Source organism: Chenopodium quinoa, unplaced genomic scaffold (assembly GCF_001683475.1).
Source record: "Chenopodium quinoa cultivar QQ74 unplaced genomic scaffold, ASM168347v1, whole genome shotgun sequence".
Taxonomy (NCBI): Eukaryota; Viridiplantae; Streptophyta; class Magnoliopsida; order Caryophyllales; family Amaranthaceae; genus Chenopodium; species Chenopodium quinoa.
Window position 1 is genome coordinate 388,169 of NW_018743284.1, and position 20,315 is coordinate 408,483.

The window sequence follows — 20,315 nt, forward strand, 5'->3', positions numbered from 1 at the left end:
GTAGTACTTGTTTAAGTGGTATGTAGTTTTGTTTTGCATATTTTCAATCATGAGATTTTGGTACTCCGTATTAATCTTCAATAGGAGCCATTCATAATACAATATTTGTGTTGTACTGTGTTAGCGATATAAATAGCCAATCCCTTGAGAAAAGTGAGAAGAATACCTAAGGAGATCAAATAAAGTCGGAGAACAAAGATCGACCTCTAGCTAATTCTAGCAAATTGATTAACCTTTTTAAATAATTAAATTCAAGATTATTATTATAGAGTTTAAGCAAATTAAAATAAGAAATGAAACATTATTCACTTAATCACTTTGCCAATTTTCGTAGCAGTTACGAGCAAGCAACTTTCTGCATAATTTCGATTACTAGATAGATATGTTTGTACGTGCATGCTTTATATTGTTACAATAAAGTAGGATAATTAGATTATTTAAAGTAGAATACAAGCACAACATACAATACATACTACGTAATTGTAGCTTGTAAGTTACATGCATGGATAGTATAACATATATACCATGCTACGCTATTATTTACGTTACATGCGTTACACATGGTACATGTTCATAACATATTAATTTTACACAACCATGTCGAGAGATTTGGAGTTAGCTTTGAGGCTCCAAAACATATCATTTATGGCAGAGAAATGACAGACCGGGGCATCACCAGGGCGGATCCCAAGGTATTGAAGGGCTGGGACATTAGGCTTCCACGCGTATGTGTCATAGTGACATACGGCGGTGGTTTGGATGGTGTTACCAGAGGTTGGGCTAACCAAAGTTACGTCGTAATGACCAATGTCTTGTTGGTGGTGACAGTAGTACACGACGTAAGGGTAGCTCATCCTATGGCATGCAGCAGCAGTATTGCCTGGTACAACCAACTTCTTCACTTTTGTTAACACGTAATCTTGTATGCCTTTAGGCACCTCAATATCGCTCCTCATCATTCTTAATTCAACATCGTTCGACCTCCCTTACAACAAAATCTACAACGTCTTCCATGGATTGGGCACAAGTCCTGTCATAATAATTAATTGCTTATTATTGAGGGCGCCCCCATTACTCACTGTGAGAAACGTTTTTGTTTCTTACAGTGGTAGTTTCGTAAATAAAATGTATCACTTTAGTCACGGTGGTACATTTTATTTACGAAATGGATGATAAAATTATACCATTTTAGTCACGACGGTACATTTTATTTACGAAACTGCCACTGTGAGAAACAAAAACGTTTCTCACAGTGAGTAATAGAGATTTACTGATATAATTAATGATTCGACGAAATAATTAACCAATAAAATTACATATTAGAAAAAATATTTGTAATAAACTGATCATAAATACTTGTATATTAAGCCTTGTTAAAGAGTAGTATAGTACCTGTTTTCCTTTTCCACCTTTGGTCTATGCAGACAGATATCAAGGGTTCCTTTAATTCCCGTTACTTCTATAGATCCAGGTTTTATCGAAAATAAATCGAGTATTTCAGTGAATTTATCCCCCGAGAAAGGGATGGATTGAGCAATGTGCTTAGGCAAAAAAGGAACACTTGGAGTCTTTTGAAAATCATGCTTTAATTTCTCTCCAAGGCGCAAGCTTTTCTCGACGAAAAAAACCGATCCAAAACTCACTTCGTGAACCTTTTCTTTATTACCATTCTCTTGGTTGTATTTCCAACCGTAGACAGTGTAAGGTTGGTCTATATTAACCTTTTCTTTTGCACTATCGGCTTCTTTTGCACTATCAACATTGTATTTCCAACCGTAGACGGTGTAAGGTTGGTCAATACCAACTCTCTCTTTTGCATCATCGGCATTGTATTTCCAACCGTAGACAGTGTAAGGTTGGTCTATACCAACTCTCTCTTTTGCATCATCAGCATTGTATTTCCAACCGTAGACAGTGTAAGGTTGGTCTATATTAACCTTTTCTTTTGCACTATCGGCTTCTTTTGCACTATCAGCATTGTATTTCCAACCGTAGACAGTGTAAGGTTGGTCAATACCAACTCTCTCTTTTGCATCATCGGCATTGTATTTCCAACCGTAGACAGTGTAAGGTTGGTCTATACCAACTCTCTCTTTTGCATCATCAACATTGTATTTCCAACCGTAGACAGTGTAAGGTTGGTCTATATTAACCTTTTCTTTTGCACTATCGGCTTCTTTTGCACTATCAGCATTGTATTTCCAACCGTCGACAGTGTAAGGTTGGTCAATACCAACTCTCTCTTTTGCATCATCGGCATTGTATTTCCAACCGTAGACAGTGTAAGGTTGGTCTATACCAACCTTCTCTTTTTCGTTATTTGCATCGTATTTCCAACCGAAGACAGTGAATGGTTGGTTCATATTAGCCTTCTTTGCCTGATCTGCATAGTTGCTACTATAAAGACATTGAAAAAAATTAGAAATTTTATAAGTTAGATTAGCAAAATTACACTTGAATGCCCATAAGATAGCTTAAAATGTTGTTGAAGAAGAATAAATAATCGAGGGCATACCCATTACTTACTGTGAGAAACATTTTTGTTTTTCACATTGGCAATTTCGTAAATAAAATGTACCACTTTACGGTGGTACATTTTATTTACGAAATGGATGATAAAATTGTACTACTTTAGTCACCGTGGTACATTTTATTTACGAAACTGCCACTGTGAGAAACAAAAACGTTTCTCACAGTGAGTAACAGAAATTTACTGTAAATAATCATTTAAAGGATAATAAGTATAAAATGATGTTGTTTTAGCTAAATGTTTCACAATTAATGACAAAGTACTCCGTATAACGTATGTCCCCTTTGTAAGAATATCCGAGTATGTACTGTTGAAGCAAATGGCAATATTTCAATTCTTAAAGTACTCCATAGTAAAAATGAATTGAAATTATAAATGACATTGAACAATAATACAAGTATGTAATTTGCCAAAAAAAAAAAACTTAGATATTATCAATTTAAGAAATCTATAGATTTATGCTTACATAATTAAACTCTTAGCATCTGTTTTAATATAATAAGGCGTCAATGAAGTAATTAATTAGTAAACTTTGACAAGTACGGAAAAAGTAAGTAACGAAGACATAAAATATGATAGTTATCTAAATGAAAAAGGCTATAACAAAAATCATTTAGGAGCTTAGGGAGTATTAATTTAGAGCTATCAATTCGGGTAAACGGATTGAGTTTGGATCGGGTAAATGTAGGTTGGGTCAACTTGGATCGGGTCAATTCGGGTTAATGTCGTAATCTATGCGTGTCAGGTTTGGGTTGGGTCATACATCTTATTGGGTTTAGGTCGGGTTACATTCGGGTTGGGTGAATTATAGGTTGGGTTTAATTCGAGTTTTTCACGGGTTAAAAAGGGTTAGGGTCATTCTCGGGTTTGAGTCGGGTTCGGTTCAAGTCGATAATTTGCGGGTTATAACAGGTCGGGTCATTCTCGGGTTTTAGTCGGGTTCGGTTCAAGTTAATAATTTGTGGGTTATAATCAGGTTGGGTCATTCTCGGGTTTAAGTCGGGTTCAGTTCAAGTCAATAATTTGCGGGTTACAATCAGATTGGGTCATTTCCAAGTCGGGTCATGTTCGGATTCAAGTCTAAGTTTTTGTATCTAAATTTTATATATATATCTATTTCTTTAAAAAAAAATTAAAAAAGTATATCTAAGTCTTTGTGAATCAATTTAATTATATATATCTATTTCCTAAACAAAAAAGTTATTATATGTCCAAGGGAAAAATAAAGGGAAAAAAACAAAAAAAAATTCTTTGAAAGATTGAGGGAATATCTTCCTTCCTTATCATTAAGAAAATAACTGCATATATACAATGTACATGCCTTTGTCAATCATTATAGGCTAAACTCTAGCTAACTATAAACAAATAACTATAATTTTATCAAGCTTTCTTTGACTATAGAACAACGTATATGGCAACATACTAGGAAACAATTTAGGATGAATTTAGGTCAGGCCAATAACAAGTCGTGTTGATTTCAGGTCGGGTTAGTAACATATTCGGTTAGTAATAGATCAGGTAAAATTTCGGTCAGGTTAGTAACAAGTCGAGTTAAATTCGAGTCCGATTAGTAACAAGTCAGTTTAAATTCGAGTCGAGTTAATAACAGGTCGGGTTAAATTCGGGCCGGGTTAGTAACAGGCCGGTTGAATTCGGGTCGGGCTAGTAACAGGTCGGGTTAAATTCAGGTTTTGACGAGTTAAAACGGGTTTGGATCAATCTCGGTTCAGGTCAATAATGGGTCATTTCCAGGTCGGTTCATGTTCAGGTTCGGGTCTCAAATTCTCGGGTTAACTCGGATCTAGGGTTGGTTTCAGGTCAGATCATATCGGGTTTGGGTCACCATTTTTCAAGTTCAAACAAATTGGTTAATAATTAGATTTGGGTTGATATTTCGGATGGAATCAGCTTTTAACGGCTTATGGTAGAACATTTTTCTTTGTCTATGTAGGAAATCCATTGTGCACTCCTTAACACACAATAATTTATGATCGAATGTTCTTTCTCGGGGCCTAGCCCCTCGTTTACATTTAAATTAAAAAAAAAAGGGTTATGATCGATTGTTAATAGTAGGAATTAGGAATACAATTTTATATACTTCGTACTTCGTATGAGTATTCTCTTATATTAAATTCTTAATTTCAATGGCTAAGAACATTTATGATTTATCTGTATATGCATATATAAACATTTATAGATCAATTTGTTACAATGGCTATAATGTTATTAGTTGTTCAAAGGATAAAATTACTTACATAGTTACATTGAATACATTGATTTAAAGTGAAATATTGATCTCTTTGTATTTCTCCTCTTTTAAAAGGAATGAAGAAAATATGTGCATGTATAGTTTCAAAAGTCAAAACTAAAAAAATGAAAAAAGTATGTCTTAAAGATAACAATTCTTTTTATTTTATTTTTATTTTTATTTTTTTATATCAAAACGTGTGTTAGTAAGCTATATATGGAGACAATGGAGTAGTCAACGACAGCGAAGATGTTATGTAATTAAAGTAATTACCCTTGAGAGGCCTTCTCCTTTGTCTCGATGCTTGGAGTCATTATTGACATCTGACCTGTAAATTAATTTGTATCAATATATAAATTTCATTTAAAATGGAGAATATATATATATATATATATATATATATATATATATATATATATATATATATATATATATATATATATATATATATATATATATATATATATATATATATATATATAACAGAAATCAACTTTCAAACTTCATAATGAAGTGTAAAAGAAACATTTTATTTATTTTTACTCAACACTTTAGATACTTGAAAATGATTTCTGCCCAATTAATCACAAAACACACTAGAAAATAAATTAAATGAGCTATAATTAAAGTAACCTTTAGGATGAAATAGATTGTCCGTGATAGCTTGTGGCATAGGGACTTTTGGTAGCTTCATCTGCCAGTAGTCCTCTTGTTCACAGCTTGATGCATGAAATGCTAGAAAAACAAGCTGTAAAAAAAATACAACAAATAAAAAGGATATATCATAATAAATTAAAGGAAATTGACTAGGTGCAACTCAAAACAAAACGAAGAATATTAGGGATTATTGAAAAATAACGGATATTTGGTATTAATTTTAGTGAACTGGTCGAATTTGAGAATAAAACCAATTTTTATAAAATGACACTCAAATTTGATATGCAAACTATATTTTGAACAATTATTAGTGAATAATGAATTAATGATACATCTTTCATAAAAAAAATGAATTAATGATACATACCCTTGTTCAAGTAAGAAGTAACAGTCATTGTTTTTAGGGACATATTAAATTGTTAATCATCTCATATGATTCTCTTTTCTCGAGTGTATAATCATAATTCATGTTAATTACATTCATATTAATAAGAAAATTAATATTATCTAAGATCATAATATAGTACTATAACTGACTGATTTCCCATGATAGAATGATAGGTAATTAGTGAGAAGTACACGCCCATACTAGACCAACAACCATAGATTATTGTCAAGTGTTAGTACTTTGAGTTTTGCTTGGTCAATAATGGTTTGTGACTTTGTGTTCATTTTAAACAAGCGTGATAAAAAAGTCAAATGGAACGTAAAATTGGTGAGCATGGTAGAATCATCACCGTGTACGAAGTTAAGGCCAATGATACTAGTGTATACTGCAAATTCATCTCGATATATACACATTCAAAATATCAAATTCTTAAATACTATAATTTATAGATAACAAAAATAACTAATGATTAAAAATACGCATTATGCATTGAGAATTATAAAATTTACTCTACATGTTGCAAAATTTGGAGCGAAGAAAGTATTAGTTAGTGCGGATGAATTTATTGCTTACCAAGAAAATTGCATGTAATTGTAACTGGGGCCCGAAATGCATGGCCATCTTTGGATTAAGAATTATGAAAACAAGAAGACTCTAGAGTGAGTGAGTGAGTAGTGATGAGTGAAGGCAAGAGTATTTATACTAGTTGTAAGCTTGATTGTAGCTACTCTTTACTTTGTACAACCACCCACATTATATTAGTTAATATTTGAATTTTTTTTTGTGTTTTTTTTATGTAATCTAAAATAGTACTTGTAAAAGTTAAAATCATATATTGATATTGTAAAAGTCTAACATTGTGGTTAAAATAGAATAAAGAATTTTGTTTTTTAATTGTATATATGATATGAATGAATATATTAATCTTGTGAATGCAATCATTGTTCGATGATCACTATAATTTCCACGCATTTCGAAAATTGAAAAAATTTAAAAAATAAAAATAAAAATAGACTAACAACTCCAGCAGTATTCGCGCGTTGCACGGTAGTGATAAGTAATTAATCCATATTTTTTTATATCTTTTGTTGTTAATAACTTTTTAAGTTTTTTATTTTTATTTTTTTTTGTATAAAGATGTTTTTTTATAAATATAAAAATACATGTACATAATGTTGTCTCATTCAGCGTTTTACATGTTTGACCTTTTTTATTTTTTTAATTTCATAATTTCTGATTTAAAAAAAAATATATACACTAAAAAACGCAGTGTTGTTTTTTTATTTATTTTATTATTATTGTTTTAATTTCTGGTTTAAAAACAAAAAAGAAAAAAAAAAATATTAAAGTTGTTGTGTTCTTGAGCTGCCCCACCTTCCTAGCTTAATCAACCTTTTTTCTTCTTTGTTCTACACCTGGAGTTCATGCACTATAGATTAGTGTCTCCTTCTCCAGCTTGAGGATTTATTATATTTGGTTTTTACCAATTATTCGACCCTCTTCCTGTTTTCACTCCTTTAATTAAAGTTTCTACTGTTCTTTCGAGGGAGAACCAATTTCTCATCTTGAGAAACACTTTTGTTTCTCATGGGGTATGTGTCAAGATCTGAGAGTTTCACTCACTTGTGGGACCGTCGGAACAAAACCTATTCCTCACAATGAGAAACAGGGAATTCCCCGTTCTTTTCTCCTTCACTTTCACTATACTCCTACCTTTAACCTTTTCTGTCCTTTGTTTCTTTTATTAATGGAAAATTTCAGTCATTGGACCGTGTATCGAATAGGGGTGTATTTAAAATCAACCTTTGAAGCATTATATTACTAATATCGATTAGAACAAAGTTGTCATTAGGCGATTCTTTGGGCCCAATCCTCCATGTCGTGCGATTGTTCAACAGATGGTCGACACAAGGTAATATAGTTGTTCATCGTACTAGTAGCAACACTCCTTCGTTTTGGATGGTAGAATTTGCTCATGAATTGATTTTGTTAAACACAAAACAATGGCAGCAATCAAAGCATATATATTTTCTGTATATTGCAATCATGTGAATATGGACTTAAATACAAAGAGGAGAAAAAGATAGGAAGCAACAATCGTATCCCAACCCAACCGCAATAATCGGATACGACATGATAATTATCACATATTGATACTTATTCACCCAAATAATACAATCATTATCACATATTGATAATTATCCACCCCAAAGAATACAATCATTATCATAATAACATAATTATCCTAACAAATTTTTTGTTAAGCAATGGTGTATAATTTTTTTTTTATATTTTTTTACAAAAATCAAAAATTACAAAAAAAAAAAATAATCAAATACACTATAAACACTGCATCGGACAACATTTTACACATTGAATTTTTTTTATAAAAAATCAGGGGTAAAACGCTGTTCGAGTCAGCATTTTATCCTAAAAGCTTAGTTTGATAAATAGTTTGATCACGTGTATATTTTAAAAATTAGTTTGTGAAATAGGCGTAGTTTGGTAAAACTTCCTAATATTTGAAAATATTAATTTTTTTTTTAATGTAATCTAAAATATTACTTGTAAAAGTTAAAATCATATATTGAAATATTGTAAAAGTCTAACATTGTGATTAAAATAAAATAAAGAATTTTGTTTTAAAATTATATACAAGTATATGATATGAATGAACATATTAATCTTGTGCATGCAATCATTGAATGATGAGTTGATGATCACTATAATTTCCACTCTTCGAAAAATTAAAAATAAAAAATAAAAATAGACTAACAACTCTAGCAAATATATAATTTGTATATATATTATCGATATTAAATTAGTATTTGCGTGTTACACGGTAGTGATAAGTGATTACTCCGTATTTTTTTATATCTTTTGTTGTTGATAACTTTTTAAGTTTTTTTTTTAATTTTTTTTTGTATAAAGATGTTTTTTATAAATATAAAAATATGTGTATATAATTCTTTTTTTAAGAGCTCTCCTACCTGAGGGGGAAAAACCCCTCACGAGTGAAAGTAACGGTATCCGAGGTCTACACCAATGAGAGGAAAATCCCTCATGAGAGATTCGGAATCCGCGCATTAGTCGAGGACTATAATTGTGAACAGTAGAGCTGGTGGGCCCCGGTCATTTGACAGCTTTTTTTTGCTTTTTAAAAAGTAAAATTAAATGGCATGTTGGCGGGGGCGCGTCATCCTGCCCATCCGGCTGGCGACATGTGTCCCTGCTAGATTAATTGACCAACGACAATTTTCTGCTTATTTGCAACGATAATAATATATTTAAACGGTATTATTACCGTTTAACTAAAAAAAATCACCAACGGTTATAAAATTTTATTTACTATAAATAGACATCCATTTTGATATACATTCATATACCAAAAAATTACTACATTCACTAATTTTTCATGCTACATCATCATAGTTACTATGTTATTGAAAATATATTAAAATGATGCTTAGACAAAATATATTTAATGTTGCATTATCAATTGAGCTTTACGTTTAGAATGGAAATTAAAGACACAGAATCTATTTCTATTAAATATTATTGTATTGTATTAGGATTATCCAAAATTAGTACGGTGTATACAACAATATTGATACAAAATTTAAGTTTCAGATTTTTTAGTTTCATACCTACTTTGTCCTAATTTCTAGCAAGTAACACTACTAGAAAACAGCTAATTTACGAGGGAAATATTCCGTCGGTAAACCTTAAAAATCCGTCGTAAAGTCCAGTTTCCGACGGAATTCCGTCGGAACACGCTGTCGGAGACCCCTTTGTAGGAAATTTGGGTTTTACCGAGGGATTTTCCGTCGGAAACATCTTTACCGACGGAATTTCCAACGGATTTTAGTTTCTCGTAACCTTAGTTTGACCAAAACTGGAGGTCCGTCGCAACTTTTCGACGGAATGATATCCCACGGAATATTCCCCTGTTCCGACGGAAAAATCCGTCGGAAGGCCCCACCTTTCCGAGGGAATTTTCCGTCGGAACAGGGGAAACTTACGAGGGAGTTTTCCGTCGGAAGGTCCCCTTTTCCGAGGGATTATATTTCCGTCAGAAGATCCCATTTTCCGAGGGATTTTAATTCCGTCGGAAGGTCTCCTTTTCCGAGGGATTTTAATTCCGTCGGAAGGTCTCCTTTTTCGAGGGATTGTAATTCCGTCGGAAGGTCTCCTTTTCCGAGGGATTATAATTCCGTCAGAAGGTCTCCTTTTCCGAGGGATTATAATTCCGTCAGAACTTTTCTTCTTTGCGACGAATTAAATTTCTATTTTGGCTATATATTTTCCTCCGGGACAAACCTGTAATTCCTGCTTCTTATATTATATTACTCACTGAATAATTTGTGCAAATATATATATATATATATATATATATATATATATATATATATATATATACACACTAATTCCAATGTTTACAATAAACACTAAGTTAATATAAAATTACAACTAACAAACAATAAGTTCATCAATGCTATACAACAGCGCGAAAGCCCTGGCCAGCTCCACCAAAACCCGGGTCGTCGTCCCTGGGATCTCGAAATGGAGGTCGCACGTTGGAACATGGGTCATTGGCGTAACGACCCATCATCTTTTCTTCCAGCCTCTTCTCCATTTCTTCCATTTGGGCTTGTAGTTGGGCTTGAACTTGGGCTTGAACTCGGGCTTCCATGTCAGCTTCCATTTGTTCCCGAATAGCCTGGACCCTGGATTCCATGTGATCCTGCATCTGAGAAACAAAGGAGGGCGTGTACTGCATGGAAGAGGTGGAAAGTCGGCGACCTATCTGGCTGCCATAGTACATGTCAGCACTTTCGCCTAGTCCCTTCACACGTCCTTTTTTGTTCCGACCACCCACTGTCTCCCAGTACAGCTCATTCGGACTCTTCTGAGTCCTTTGAGTGCTAGCCGCCTCAACCCTCTTTTGGTAGGCCTCCTACAAGATAAACATATAAAAGGGAACAAACGAGGTAGTAAGTTATACAAATAAGCTAAACCAAATTGAGCCAACTATGGCCTATTCTTAGCCATTTTCTATGTTTTTGACCAAATGAACAGCACAGTCTTTAACAGCTTATGCCTAAGGCTCAAAGGCTTTAGCAGCAAGCATACTTGAGCTTTCTTCATACTGAAGTTGCTCATACTGATCATTTGCTCATACTGATGGTTCGTTAGGCTACTGCTGTCTCTGGTTGGTTATGCTACTGCTGTGTCTGGTCAGCCTATTACGATCTACCATTGGCCCCAACAAATTGTCTAGCCACAGCGAATGAATCAAGCTGGGAAGTAAGGGATCGGAGCTGCTAGCACTGAGTGGTTTGTCTGAAAATAGGAGATGATTCAATATCAACCTATATCTTTTAGGTATTGTATGGGGTACATGCCTTGAAATCACAAAAAACTACAAGTCCCTAAGGTTTGGGACGCATTTTGAGCCAAATGGAGCCAACTATGGCCTGTATGACCTATTCTTTGCCCATTTTCTATGTTTTTTGACCAAATGAACAATTTCTTTCTCTAAACATGCATATTTTAGGTATTGTATGGGGTACAGGCCTTGAAATCACAAAAAACTACAAGTCTCTAAGGTTTGGGACGCATTTTGAGCCAAATGGAGCCAACTATGGCCTGCATGACCTATTTTTTTCCCATTTTCTATGTTTTTGACCAAATGAACTATTCTTTTTCTCATAAACACGCATATTTTAGGTATTGTAAGGGGTACAGGCCTTGAAATCACAAAATACTACAAGTCCCTAAGGTTTGGGACGCATTTTGAGCCAAATGGAGCCAACTATGGCCTGTATGACCTATTCTTTGCCCATTTTCTATGTTTTTGATCAAATGAACTATTTTTTTCTCTAAACATCTCTATTACAGGTAGTCTAAGGGGTACATGCCTTGAAATGCCAAAAAATTACAACTCCCTAAGGTTTGGGACGCATTTGGAGCCAAATTGAACCAACTATGGCCTATATGACCTATTCCTTGCCCATTTACTACTTTTTCGACCAAATGAACTATTTCTTTATCTACCCATATTCATGAATAATGAACCAAGGAAAAAAGTTTAGGGAATTTGTTACCGCGATTTGCTGAGCTGTGGGGTTTACTGGCACTGTGCCTTTCCCAGGCAGCTCCTTGAAGTGTGTCTTCAGAAACAGCTCAGGAGCTGTTGGTAGCTGGCCCTTGTTCTTCGCCGCCTTTGATACAAAAAATAGGAATAATCGTTAACCATGTCAAACTCTTGTTACATTGAAATACACAAATATGTCTTGTAATATAAGATATTTTTAAATAAATTTCCCATCCTTTTTGCATGTTGGGTAGCTGCCAACGAACCCTGAAAGTGGGTCCCTCGGACGGGATTTTCCATAGAACCGCCCCTTCTGTTCTTCTGGTTCTGCGCCGACCTCTCCTTGTAAGTTGGATCGTTAGCAACAATGTCCATCTGCTTGTGGAGCTCCGCACTCAACCAACTTGGCCTGGCGCCTTTCATCTTGTGCGTGATGGTGTGGAACATGTCACGCAGGCGTGTGGCTACCCTCCTCCGAAATGTGATCTTCACTAGTTTGTTCATCTGAGGTGCCCATCTGTATTGTGCCTTCAAATGATAAAATACAAAAGTTATACACAAAACTAAATCAACATAATAGCTAAAACATGTATTAACCAAGACCCAAAAATATCATACGCTGAACAACTTCCACCAGTGTTCCTTCGTAGCTAGAGGCACTTCCGAGAAGTTCCTCCAAGGGGCTCGGTAGTATCCAGTAATTGTACCGGATACCGCACTCCGAACCTTAGGATCATCAAACCTATAACAAACGGGAAACAACAATGTTAAACAAGTTCGAAATATGTAATATAAGCCTTGTATCCGATCATCCATATCATGATATTTACTTACCACAGCGTAGTAGGGTCCAAAAACAGGAGTTGTGACTCATCCTGTGGCTCGTCCTCTGACTCATCCCGTGGCCCATCTTCTACAGGAGTGGATGGGGACGTCTGATCCTCACCCAAATCGGTCGCCTCCGCATCGAACATCTCCTCATCCTGGTCGTCGGTGAACAGGGCGCGGGCGGTCTGTTTCTCTTTCCCCTTTGCTTTCTTCGACGGCTGCCCACTTTTTCCACCCGCCATGACTACCTGAATCAGATGTTAGTAAAATGACAAGATATTATAAATAAGGAGTGCAGTGCAACGTAATATGGCTTTTATACAAACACTAAAAAGTTTTACATAAGCCTCATTAATATTTAGATTTTACAATAAGAAGCATACGTTTAAAGGAGATAAACATTTTCTCCTATTCAGTACTCTCATCACTACTTTCACTACTAGAGTCATCACTACTATCATCTAAAACTACATCGATGTCATCATCATCGTCACTATCACTAGAGCCGATACTAGATTCATCGTCTTCATCGCTTGAGATCACAAAGCCATCATCATCGTCTTCATCATCATCATCCATAGCGTAGTCTGGAATGTCACTCGGCGGGCAAAGCGTTGCATGTAATGTTGGGGATGGTGATTGCAGAAACTCTAAGTCCACCGGAGCATCAACCACTGACCTTGCATGTGTTTTAAACACAGACCACCATTGAACTCGGTCCCATTTCAGGCTAGGGTATGATGCGTAGTACACTTGAGTCACTTGGTAAGATAAAACAAATGGATCATATTTGGGGTATTTCTTAGTATGATTTACTTCGATTAGCTTGTATTGTTCGTGTATGTTCATTCCCCTACCACAATCCATCCAATTGCACTTAAACAAAATTGTCTTGTACTGTCTCTTGGGTCCCGTGTAGACAAGTTCAATTATGTCTTCTAAGATGCCGAAGTACTCTCTGCCATCCTCACTAGATACACACACCCCATAATTCATGGTGGATTTGTGCTTGCCATGGGCATGTGTATGGAAATTAAATCCACCTACAAAAATCTGGCCCCAAGTACGAACTCGCCTGAAGGGACGCATGCACAACGCTCGCAGGACATCCGAATTTGGCTTCTCTTCGACCACCTATAAAGTGGTTGAATATCAGCATCAAGGTTCCTGAATTCAATGAATTGAAATGTAACATGTAAAATTCATTATTATTTCACGGTTACACCGCGTATATCACCTTGTGATGAAACCAATCAGAAAATTCAGTTTCGAAATTCTCCATGACATCTTCTCTACGCAGGAAAGGTCGAGTACTAAGAATGTAGTTCTCAAACTTCCTACGAGGCCAAACACACAATGTAAATCTACAAAGTCATCATTGTAAATGATCGTAAATAAGAATACACTGAATACCTAGGCCTAATATACCTTTCGTATTCGCCAAGAATGCCGGTGTTTCGTAACACGAATAAATGTGCACACTCGAGTTCTTTGTCATCTAAGAACCGAGCTCTACCCTCATTTGACACACGACCACTGTCCTCTTTGAACAACTCTGGTATTTCAGCGCTGTCCGATGTGGACTCAACGTCAGCATTCACATTTCGACCAAGATCTCGAGTTTTAGTGTCAACTGTCGACTGAAAGTAATTGGAGCAGAAGTTTTCTATCTCTTCAGTGAGATAAGCATTGCATATGGACCCTTCAACTCGAGCCTTGTTCCCAATTTTCCGTTTCAAATGATTGAGGAACCTGCAATTACAGTTGTTATGTAACTGTATGAACAATTGATTAGGATGTAAAATAAAGGATGTGAAATAAGGGTATTTGATTTACCTTTCGAAGGGATACATCCACCTGTATTGTACAGGACCACATAACTTCCCCTCGTACGGAAAATGTGTAGGCAAATGCTGCATGGAGTTAAAGAATGCAGGAGGGAAGATCTTCTCAAGCTTGCAGAGGATCTCAGGTATGTTTTTCTCCAATCGCTCCATGTCACTAACTGATGTTGTATAGCAACACAAGTCTCGGAAGAATTGGCTGATCTCTGTAATTGCATTCCAAATATGGCCAGGGAGCAATTCCCTCAAAGCTGTGGGCAACATCCTCTCCATGAACACGTGACAGTCATGGCTTTTCATTCCATAGAGCTTACACGCTTTCAAATCTACGCATCTGCTCAAATTGGAGGCGTAACCATCAGGGAACCGCAGCTGTTTAACCCACTCACACAAAACTTTTCTCTGAGCCTTGTCAAGAGCGAATGGAGCCTTTGGCATTACCTCTTTTCCTCTATCATCCTCTTGAAGATGAAGCTGGGGACGTTTACAATATTCAGCAATGTCATTTTGAGCTGAAGGGGTGTCACACGTAAGCTTTTTCACATCCATTACAGTGTGAATTAACTGATCAAAGAAGTTCTTCTCGATGTGCATGACATCTAAGTTATGACGAATGAGGAGATGCTTCCAATATGGGAGCTCCCACAAGGTGCTTTGCTTGAACCACCCCTTCTTTTCATTTTTCAGCCTTTTAATTGATTCGGGTCCATCTGTAGCCTTCGGAAGGTCCTTAACACATTCCCACAGCTCCTCTCCTGACATGATGTGTGGAGGGGCTCCTATCTCTACTTTGTTTCTACAGAATGTTGTTTTACTGTTCCTAAAAGGGTGATCTGTCGGCAGGAATTGTCGGTGGCAATCAAACCAAGAAACTTTACCACCATGTTCAAGCCAAAATGCTTTGGTCTTCTGCATGCAATGTGGACAAGCTTTCTTACCAGCCGTGGCCCAACCAGACAACATGCCATAAGCCGGGAAGTCACTAATGGTCCATAGGGTGGCTGCTCGAAGATTGAAATTTTGTTTCTTCGAAATATCATAAGTAGCCGCGCCGACTTCCCACAACAGTTTCAACTCCTCTATCAACGGTTGCATGTAAACATCCAAGTTGCCCTTAGGGTTTTTTGGACCAGGAACGAGCAACGAAAGGAACATGAATTGTCTTTTCATGCACATTGAAGGAGGCAAGTTATAAGGGGTCAAAATGACAGGCCAACAAGAATATTGACCCCCAAACTTACCATGAGGAGCAAAACCATCTGTACACAAGCCAAGTCTCACATTACGAGGCTCAGAAGCAAACTCTGGAAACCGACAATCGAGGTGCTTCCAAGCTGCGCTGTCACTAGGGTGTGCCATTGTGCCTTGAACTCTGGGATTTTTCGAATGCCATGTCATTTCCTCCGAAATGTTCTTCGTTGGAAACATTCTTTGCAACCTGGGTGTGATCGGGAAATAAAATAGAACATTCAAAGGCACTAGGCTACCTTTGGAAGTCTGCTTGTATCGGTCGCTGCCACACACCCTGCATTCAGACAACTGAGCATCATCCTTCCAAAACAACATACACCCTTTCGGGCACGCATGAATCTTTTGATGGTACAGTTCCAAACCCTTCACAATCTTCTTCACCTCGTAGAAAGTGTCGGCCATATGATTGTTGTTCGGGATCGCCTCACTTAGCAAAGAAGCAAACCCATCAACACATCTGTGAGGCAAATTATACTCACATTTGAGACTAGTGATTCTAGCGGCCATCTCTAACACGGACAAAGAACTCCCTTCGTATAATGGCCTTTCAGAAGCCTTCAACAAATCCAGAAAATGCTTAGCAGTTGCATTAGGCTCCTCCTCTGATGAAACACTAGCCTCCTCGGAATGACCTTGATCTTGACTATGACCAAAAGCATCCAAAACCATGTCATGATATTCATTGGACCGCCGTTCGGGAACTCCCGGATACCCCTCCCCTTGACACATCCACACGTAGTAGTTAGGTACGAAACCCTTGTCATACAGATGAATTTTAAACGTATCTGCATTCCAAAGGCGTTTGTTCTTACATTTAACACATGGACACCTAACCTCATCCGGATTACTACTCTCGGGATGATCTCTGACGTACTGAATGAATTCATCAACTCCTTTCACGAAATCTGGATTAATACTTTGCCCAATCGTCCTTTTATACATCCAGCTACGTTCTCTTCGTTTCATGATTACAACTTCTACACAGCTCATGCATATGTACAATCACATTAGTCATGAACGGTATTTTGCAGTCATTATCCACCACAGCGTTATGCAAATGCAAATGAGATTTGAAATGCTTCCAAAGGGTCCTTATCACTCCAACCTAACCTATCCTTGTACGTTTATTCTCACTAGTGAATGTAACCCAGGTTTTCAATTCTATGGAAAATCCGCCAGCATTTCCCTACAGTTCTCCAAGTACACGATGTAGGCGATTATACACACCTACATATGTACCCAGAGAACACGGTAGAGAAGTGCATGAAAAGGCAGGATTTTCCCTAGAATCAAAAACAAGGCTTACATTCACCACCTAAGTGAGAATAAGCGTACAAGGACAGTCCCAACCGGGGACTATTCAAGACATACTCCTAATGTGTATGCCTTGAACGGGTATCTAGGCATATGATTATGCAAATGATTCATTTATTATAATATATATAAAGTGAAGAACACATGCATTAAACTAAACAGAGACATATCATAATTAAAGTAAACTAAGCAAATAAATAAGCAGGCTTATTAAAGATTGTATTAAACATTATATCAAACATAAAAATTAAACTACATACACTAACATACACTTTATTAACCAAAACTAAACCAAATTTAAATAAACTAAATTAAAATAAACTAAACTATACTAAACTAAAATAGACTAAACTAACATACATTATTACCCTAAACTAAACCAAACTAAACTAACGTGTTATAATACATTAATTAAAAAGTAAACTTAAATAAACTAAACTAATCTAACATATTATAACACAAACACATTCATTTCAAATATTTGAACAAATTATAATATAAATACAACAACTTTTAAATACAACAACTAAAATCAATAATAAACTAACATATATCTACACACCATTAGGATCTATGCCAAGTATAAACTAAATTTATAAATTTAGCTTTAAAATACTCTCTAACCTGTAGATCTGAGTTTGTTATTGCCAAAGAACCAATTCAATCTACAAAACCTACAAATATTCAAATTCCAAACAAAAAATTAACAAAAAAATAAAAGTATAAACTACATTTATGATTTAATCTTTTTAGTTTATGCTTGCATTTTGTATAAGTTCAAAAATAATAATATATGTGAACTTATTAGAAAAAAAAAAAAAAAAAAATAGAGGGAAAACATAAACTACCTGCTGGCGGCGACGGCTGGTGGGCGTGGAGGTTGCAGACCCGCCGGCGAGTGAGGTGAAAGGTGGTGGTTGTTAGTAATTACTCCGGTAAGCCCTAGGTGAAAGGTGGTGGTTAGGGTTTTTCGGACACCAAAAAAAAAAAAAAAAAAAATTAAACCACAAATTGCGAACTTACCGGCGGCGGTGCAGCGGCGGCTGCGTCCTCTCTGTCTTCCTCTTTCTCCTTCTCCCTTTCTATCTCTTCCTCTTCCTCTTGAATTGCCCTCCATTTCTCTCTCTTCCTCTTTGTCGTTTTTTTTTGTTTCTGGGTTGCAGCAGTAGCAGAAACACGCGGTTTTTTTTTTTAATTGTTCTCAGTTTCCGACGGAATTGATTCCCTCAGAAATGTCAGGTTCCAACGGAATTTTCCGTCGGAACATGACATTTCCGAGGGAATTATTTCCGTCGGAAGATTCTACGAGGGAATATTCCGTCGGAATGGAAGCATTCTGAGGGAAATAAAATCCGTCGGAAAATTTCCGAGGGAATATTCCGTCGGTAGCGCATTATTCCGACGGATTATTCCTACAAAGTTAAATTCCCTTGGAAAGTTTGAATTTTCCAAGGGAATTAAATTCCGTCGGAAAATATCCCTCGGAAATAAGCCTATTTCTAGTAGTGTAAAATGATAGGGCAAAAAAAAATGATGACATCATATTAAAGTTTGGAGGGAAATTTTTTCAATGAGAGCTTGACACATAAGACACTCTAAGGAATTGATTACATCAGCACGTTTTTTTTTTAGTAATAGTTAATAAATGACTCAACAAGCTAATTAAGCAACCTAGACCATTCATTCCTAGCACGTAAACTCACTAAGTTGTATTAGAACTGGCAAATGGGTCATTCGGGTCGGGTATGAGTCGGGTCAAGTTCGGGTCGGGTCAGGTCATTTCGGGTTTCGGGTTGATTTTGGGTCGGGTATCGGGTCAACACTTCGGGCCGAGTTCGGGTCGGGTCAATTTTCGGGTGTAAATTTCGAGTAAGCTTTGATCGGGTCGGGTCATGTTCGGGTCGATGCATTGGGTTAAATTCAACTCTGTATATATATTTATTTATTTTTTTATGAGAAACTTACTATATTTATTAAGGCTACTTTTTTCATGGAATACATGGAGTAGTAATTGTTAGACTTTTATTGACCTTGTTTTTTTTTTGGTGTTTAGATTGAGAATCAATTTCAAGATCTCCTAAAACTAAGAGGGATGCTCTAACTAATTGAGTTATACCTCACTCTCTTATTGACCTTTGTTTTAATACTATTATTATCATTGTCACTGTTCACAGTTGTAATAATTTCTTTGTATTACTTTTATAATAATCTATAATATAATCTATGATTTAAATAGATTCTGCTCATTTCAGGTATAAGGTAATTTTAGTTCAGGTCACTTTGGGTTTTGAGTCTATTTGGGTCAATTAATTCAAGTTAAAGGTCGGGTCACTTTGGGTATCGGGTCAACTTCGGGTCGGGTCATTTCGGGTCTCGGGTAAACTTCGAGTCGGGTCGTTTCGGGTCAAGGTCGGGTATGGGTCGGGTCGGGTTGATTTCGGGTTTCGGGTAGATTTCGGGTTACTGTTTTCGGGTCATGGGTCGGATCATCGGGTCTGAGTCAGGATTGCCAGGTCTTAGTTGTATCATGATCAAACGATTTGATATTATCACCAAACTAACATTATGTTTTACCTTCAGTAATAATTTTGCAATTAAAGATCTTGAATTAATTGTCACCTAATAAAGCATATATTTTTTGAAAAAGAGCCACGATTTGATCTTGTGACCTACCTATTAATTATACACAAGTCCTCATCTTAAATCAAGACCTCGTGATATGGCATGGAACAAGACATATGTCGTGATATGTGCATTTGTATATTTTTTGGGCTTTCTTCCTTTGGCTAACATGCAAGTGCCAAATTCTAAGGATGTTACTAACTACCATTAAGAATAACTATATGCTATCACCATAGTTATTTACATGTATGTTTCTTCTTTTGACCTCCTCATCACCTTATCGACCACCACCATATAATTTAACCACCCTCGCAAGAGTTGCAACACCCTAACACATGTCAAGCATCAGCAAGCCATGGTCACTGCCTCCTAAGCAAAGGTTGCACCCGTACGAGGTTCGATGAGAAGGGTTCATCATATATATATATGGTGTTAGTCAGATGGGGTGGTCAAGTGTTGTTAACAATCTCTAGCTCCCAAGTCCCATGCATTTACTCTAGAGTCAAGAAAACTTAGATCAATGATTGAATATATAA

At 36.2% G+C, this 20,315-nt stretch overlaps 3 protein-coding genes across 4 annotated transcripts; all 3 read right to left on the reverse strand.

The window, feature by feature from the left end:
* Positions 1-408: 408 nt before the first annotated feature.
* Positions 409-6,476, reverse strand: LOC110735499 (feeding circuit activating peptides-like). Of its 2 annotated transcripts, none has more exons than XM_021915690.1 (5): positions 6,397-6,476; positions 5,412-5,526; positions 5,052-5,106; positions 1,393-2,394; positions 409-1,030 (listed from the first exon to the last, which is right to left on the reverse strand). In XM_021915690.1, exons 1-5 carry the CDS (start codon positions 6,442-6,444, stop codon positions 967-969), a joined length of 1,284 nt encoding a protein of 427 aa, XP_021771382.1. In that variant the 5' UTR covers positions 6,445-6,476; the 3' UTR covers positions 409-966. The 2 variants fall into 2 exon arrangements, with proteins under 2 accessions (XP_021771382.1, XP_021771381.1); XM_021915689.1 differs by having other exon boundaries at positions 1,393-2,397.
* On the reverse strand, positions 588-959 carry LOC110735543 (BURP domain-containing protein BNM2A-like). The gene has a single exon (XM_021915734.1). The coding sequence runs from the start codon at positions 957-959 to the stop codon at positions 588-590; it is 372 nt and encodes a 123-aa protein (XP_021771426.1).
* A 6,680-nt stretch (positions 6,477-13,156) lies between the features above and the next one.
* On the reverse strand, positions 13,157-16,809 carry LOC110735544. Its single transcript, XM_021915735.1, has 5 exons — positions 16,462-16,809; positions 14,585-16,398; positions 14,177-14,500; positions 13,986-14,112; positions 13,157-13,882 (listed from the first exon to the last, which is right to left on the reverse strand). The coding sequence occupies exons 1-5, from the start codon at positions 16,807-16,809 to the stop codon at positions 13,157-13,159; spliced, it is 3,339 nt and encodes a 1,112-aa protein (XP_021771427.1).
* Positions 16,810-20,315: the final 3,506 nt, after the last annotated feature.

Bases quoted from the DNA above. Each gene is read 5' to 3' on its own strand.
- LOC110735544 (XM_021915735.1), bottom strand. From the start codon at position 16,809: ATGAAACGAAGAGAACGTAGCTGGATGTATAAAAGGACGATTGGGCAA. The intron at 14,501-14,584 runs GTAAATCAAATA...CTGTAATTGCAG, and splicing joins TGGATGTATCCCTTCGAAAG to GTTCCTCAATCATTTGAAAC. The intron at 14,113-14,176 runs GTATATTAGGCC...ATGACTTTGTAG, and splicing joins ATTCTTGGCGAATACGAAAG to ATTTACATTGTGTGTTTGGC.
- LOC110735543 (XM_021915734.1), bottom strand. From the start codon at position 959: ATGATGAGGAGCGATATTGAGGTGCCTAAAGGCATACAAGATTACGTG.
- LOC110735499 (XM_021915689.1), bottom strand. From the start codon at position 6,444: ATGGCCATGCATTTCGGGCCCCAGTTACAATTACATGCAATTTTCTTG. The intron at 2,398-5,051 runs GTAATTACTTTA...ATGTCTTTATAG, and splicing joins AAGGAGAAGGCCTCTCAAGG to TAGCAACTATGCAGATCAGG. The intron at 1,031-1,392 runs GTACTATACTAC...TTATTATGACAG, and splicing joins AAGGTGGAAAAGGAAAACAG to GACTTGTGCCCAATCCATGG.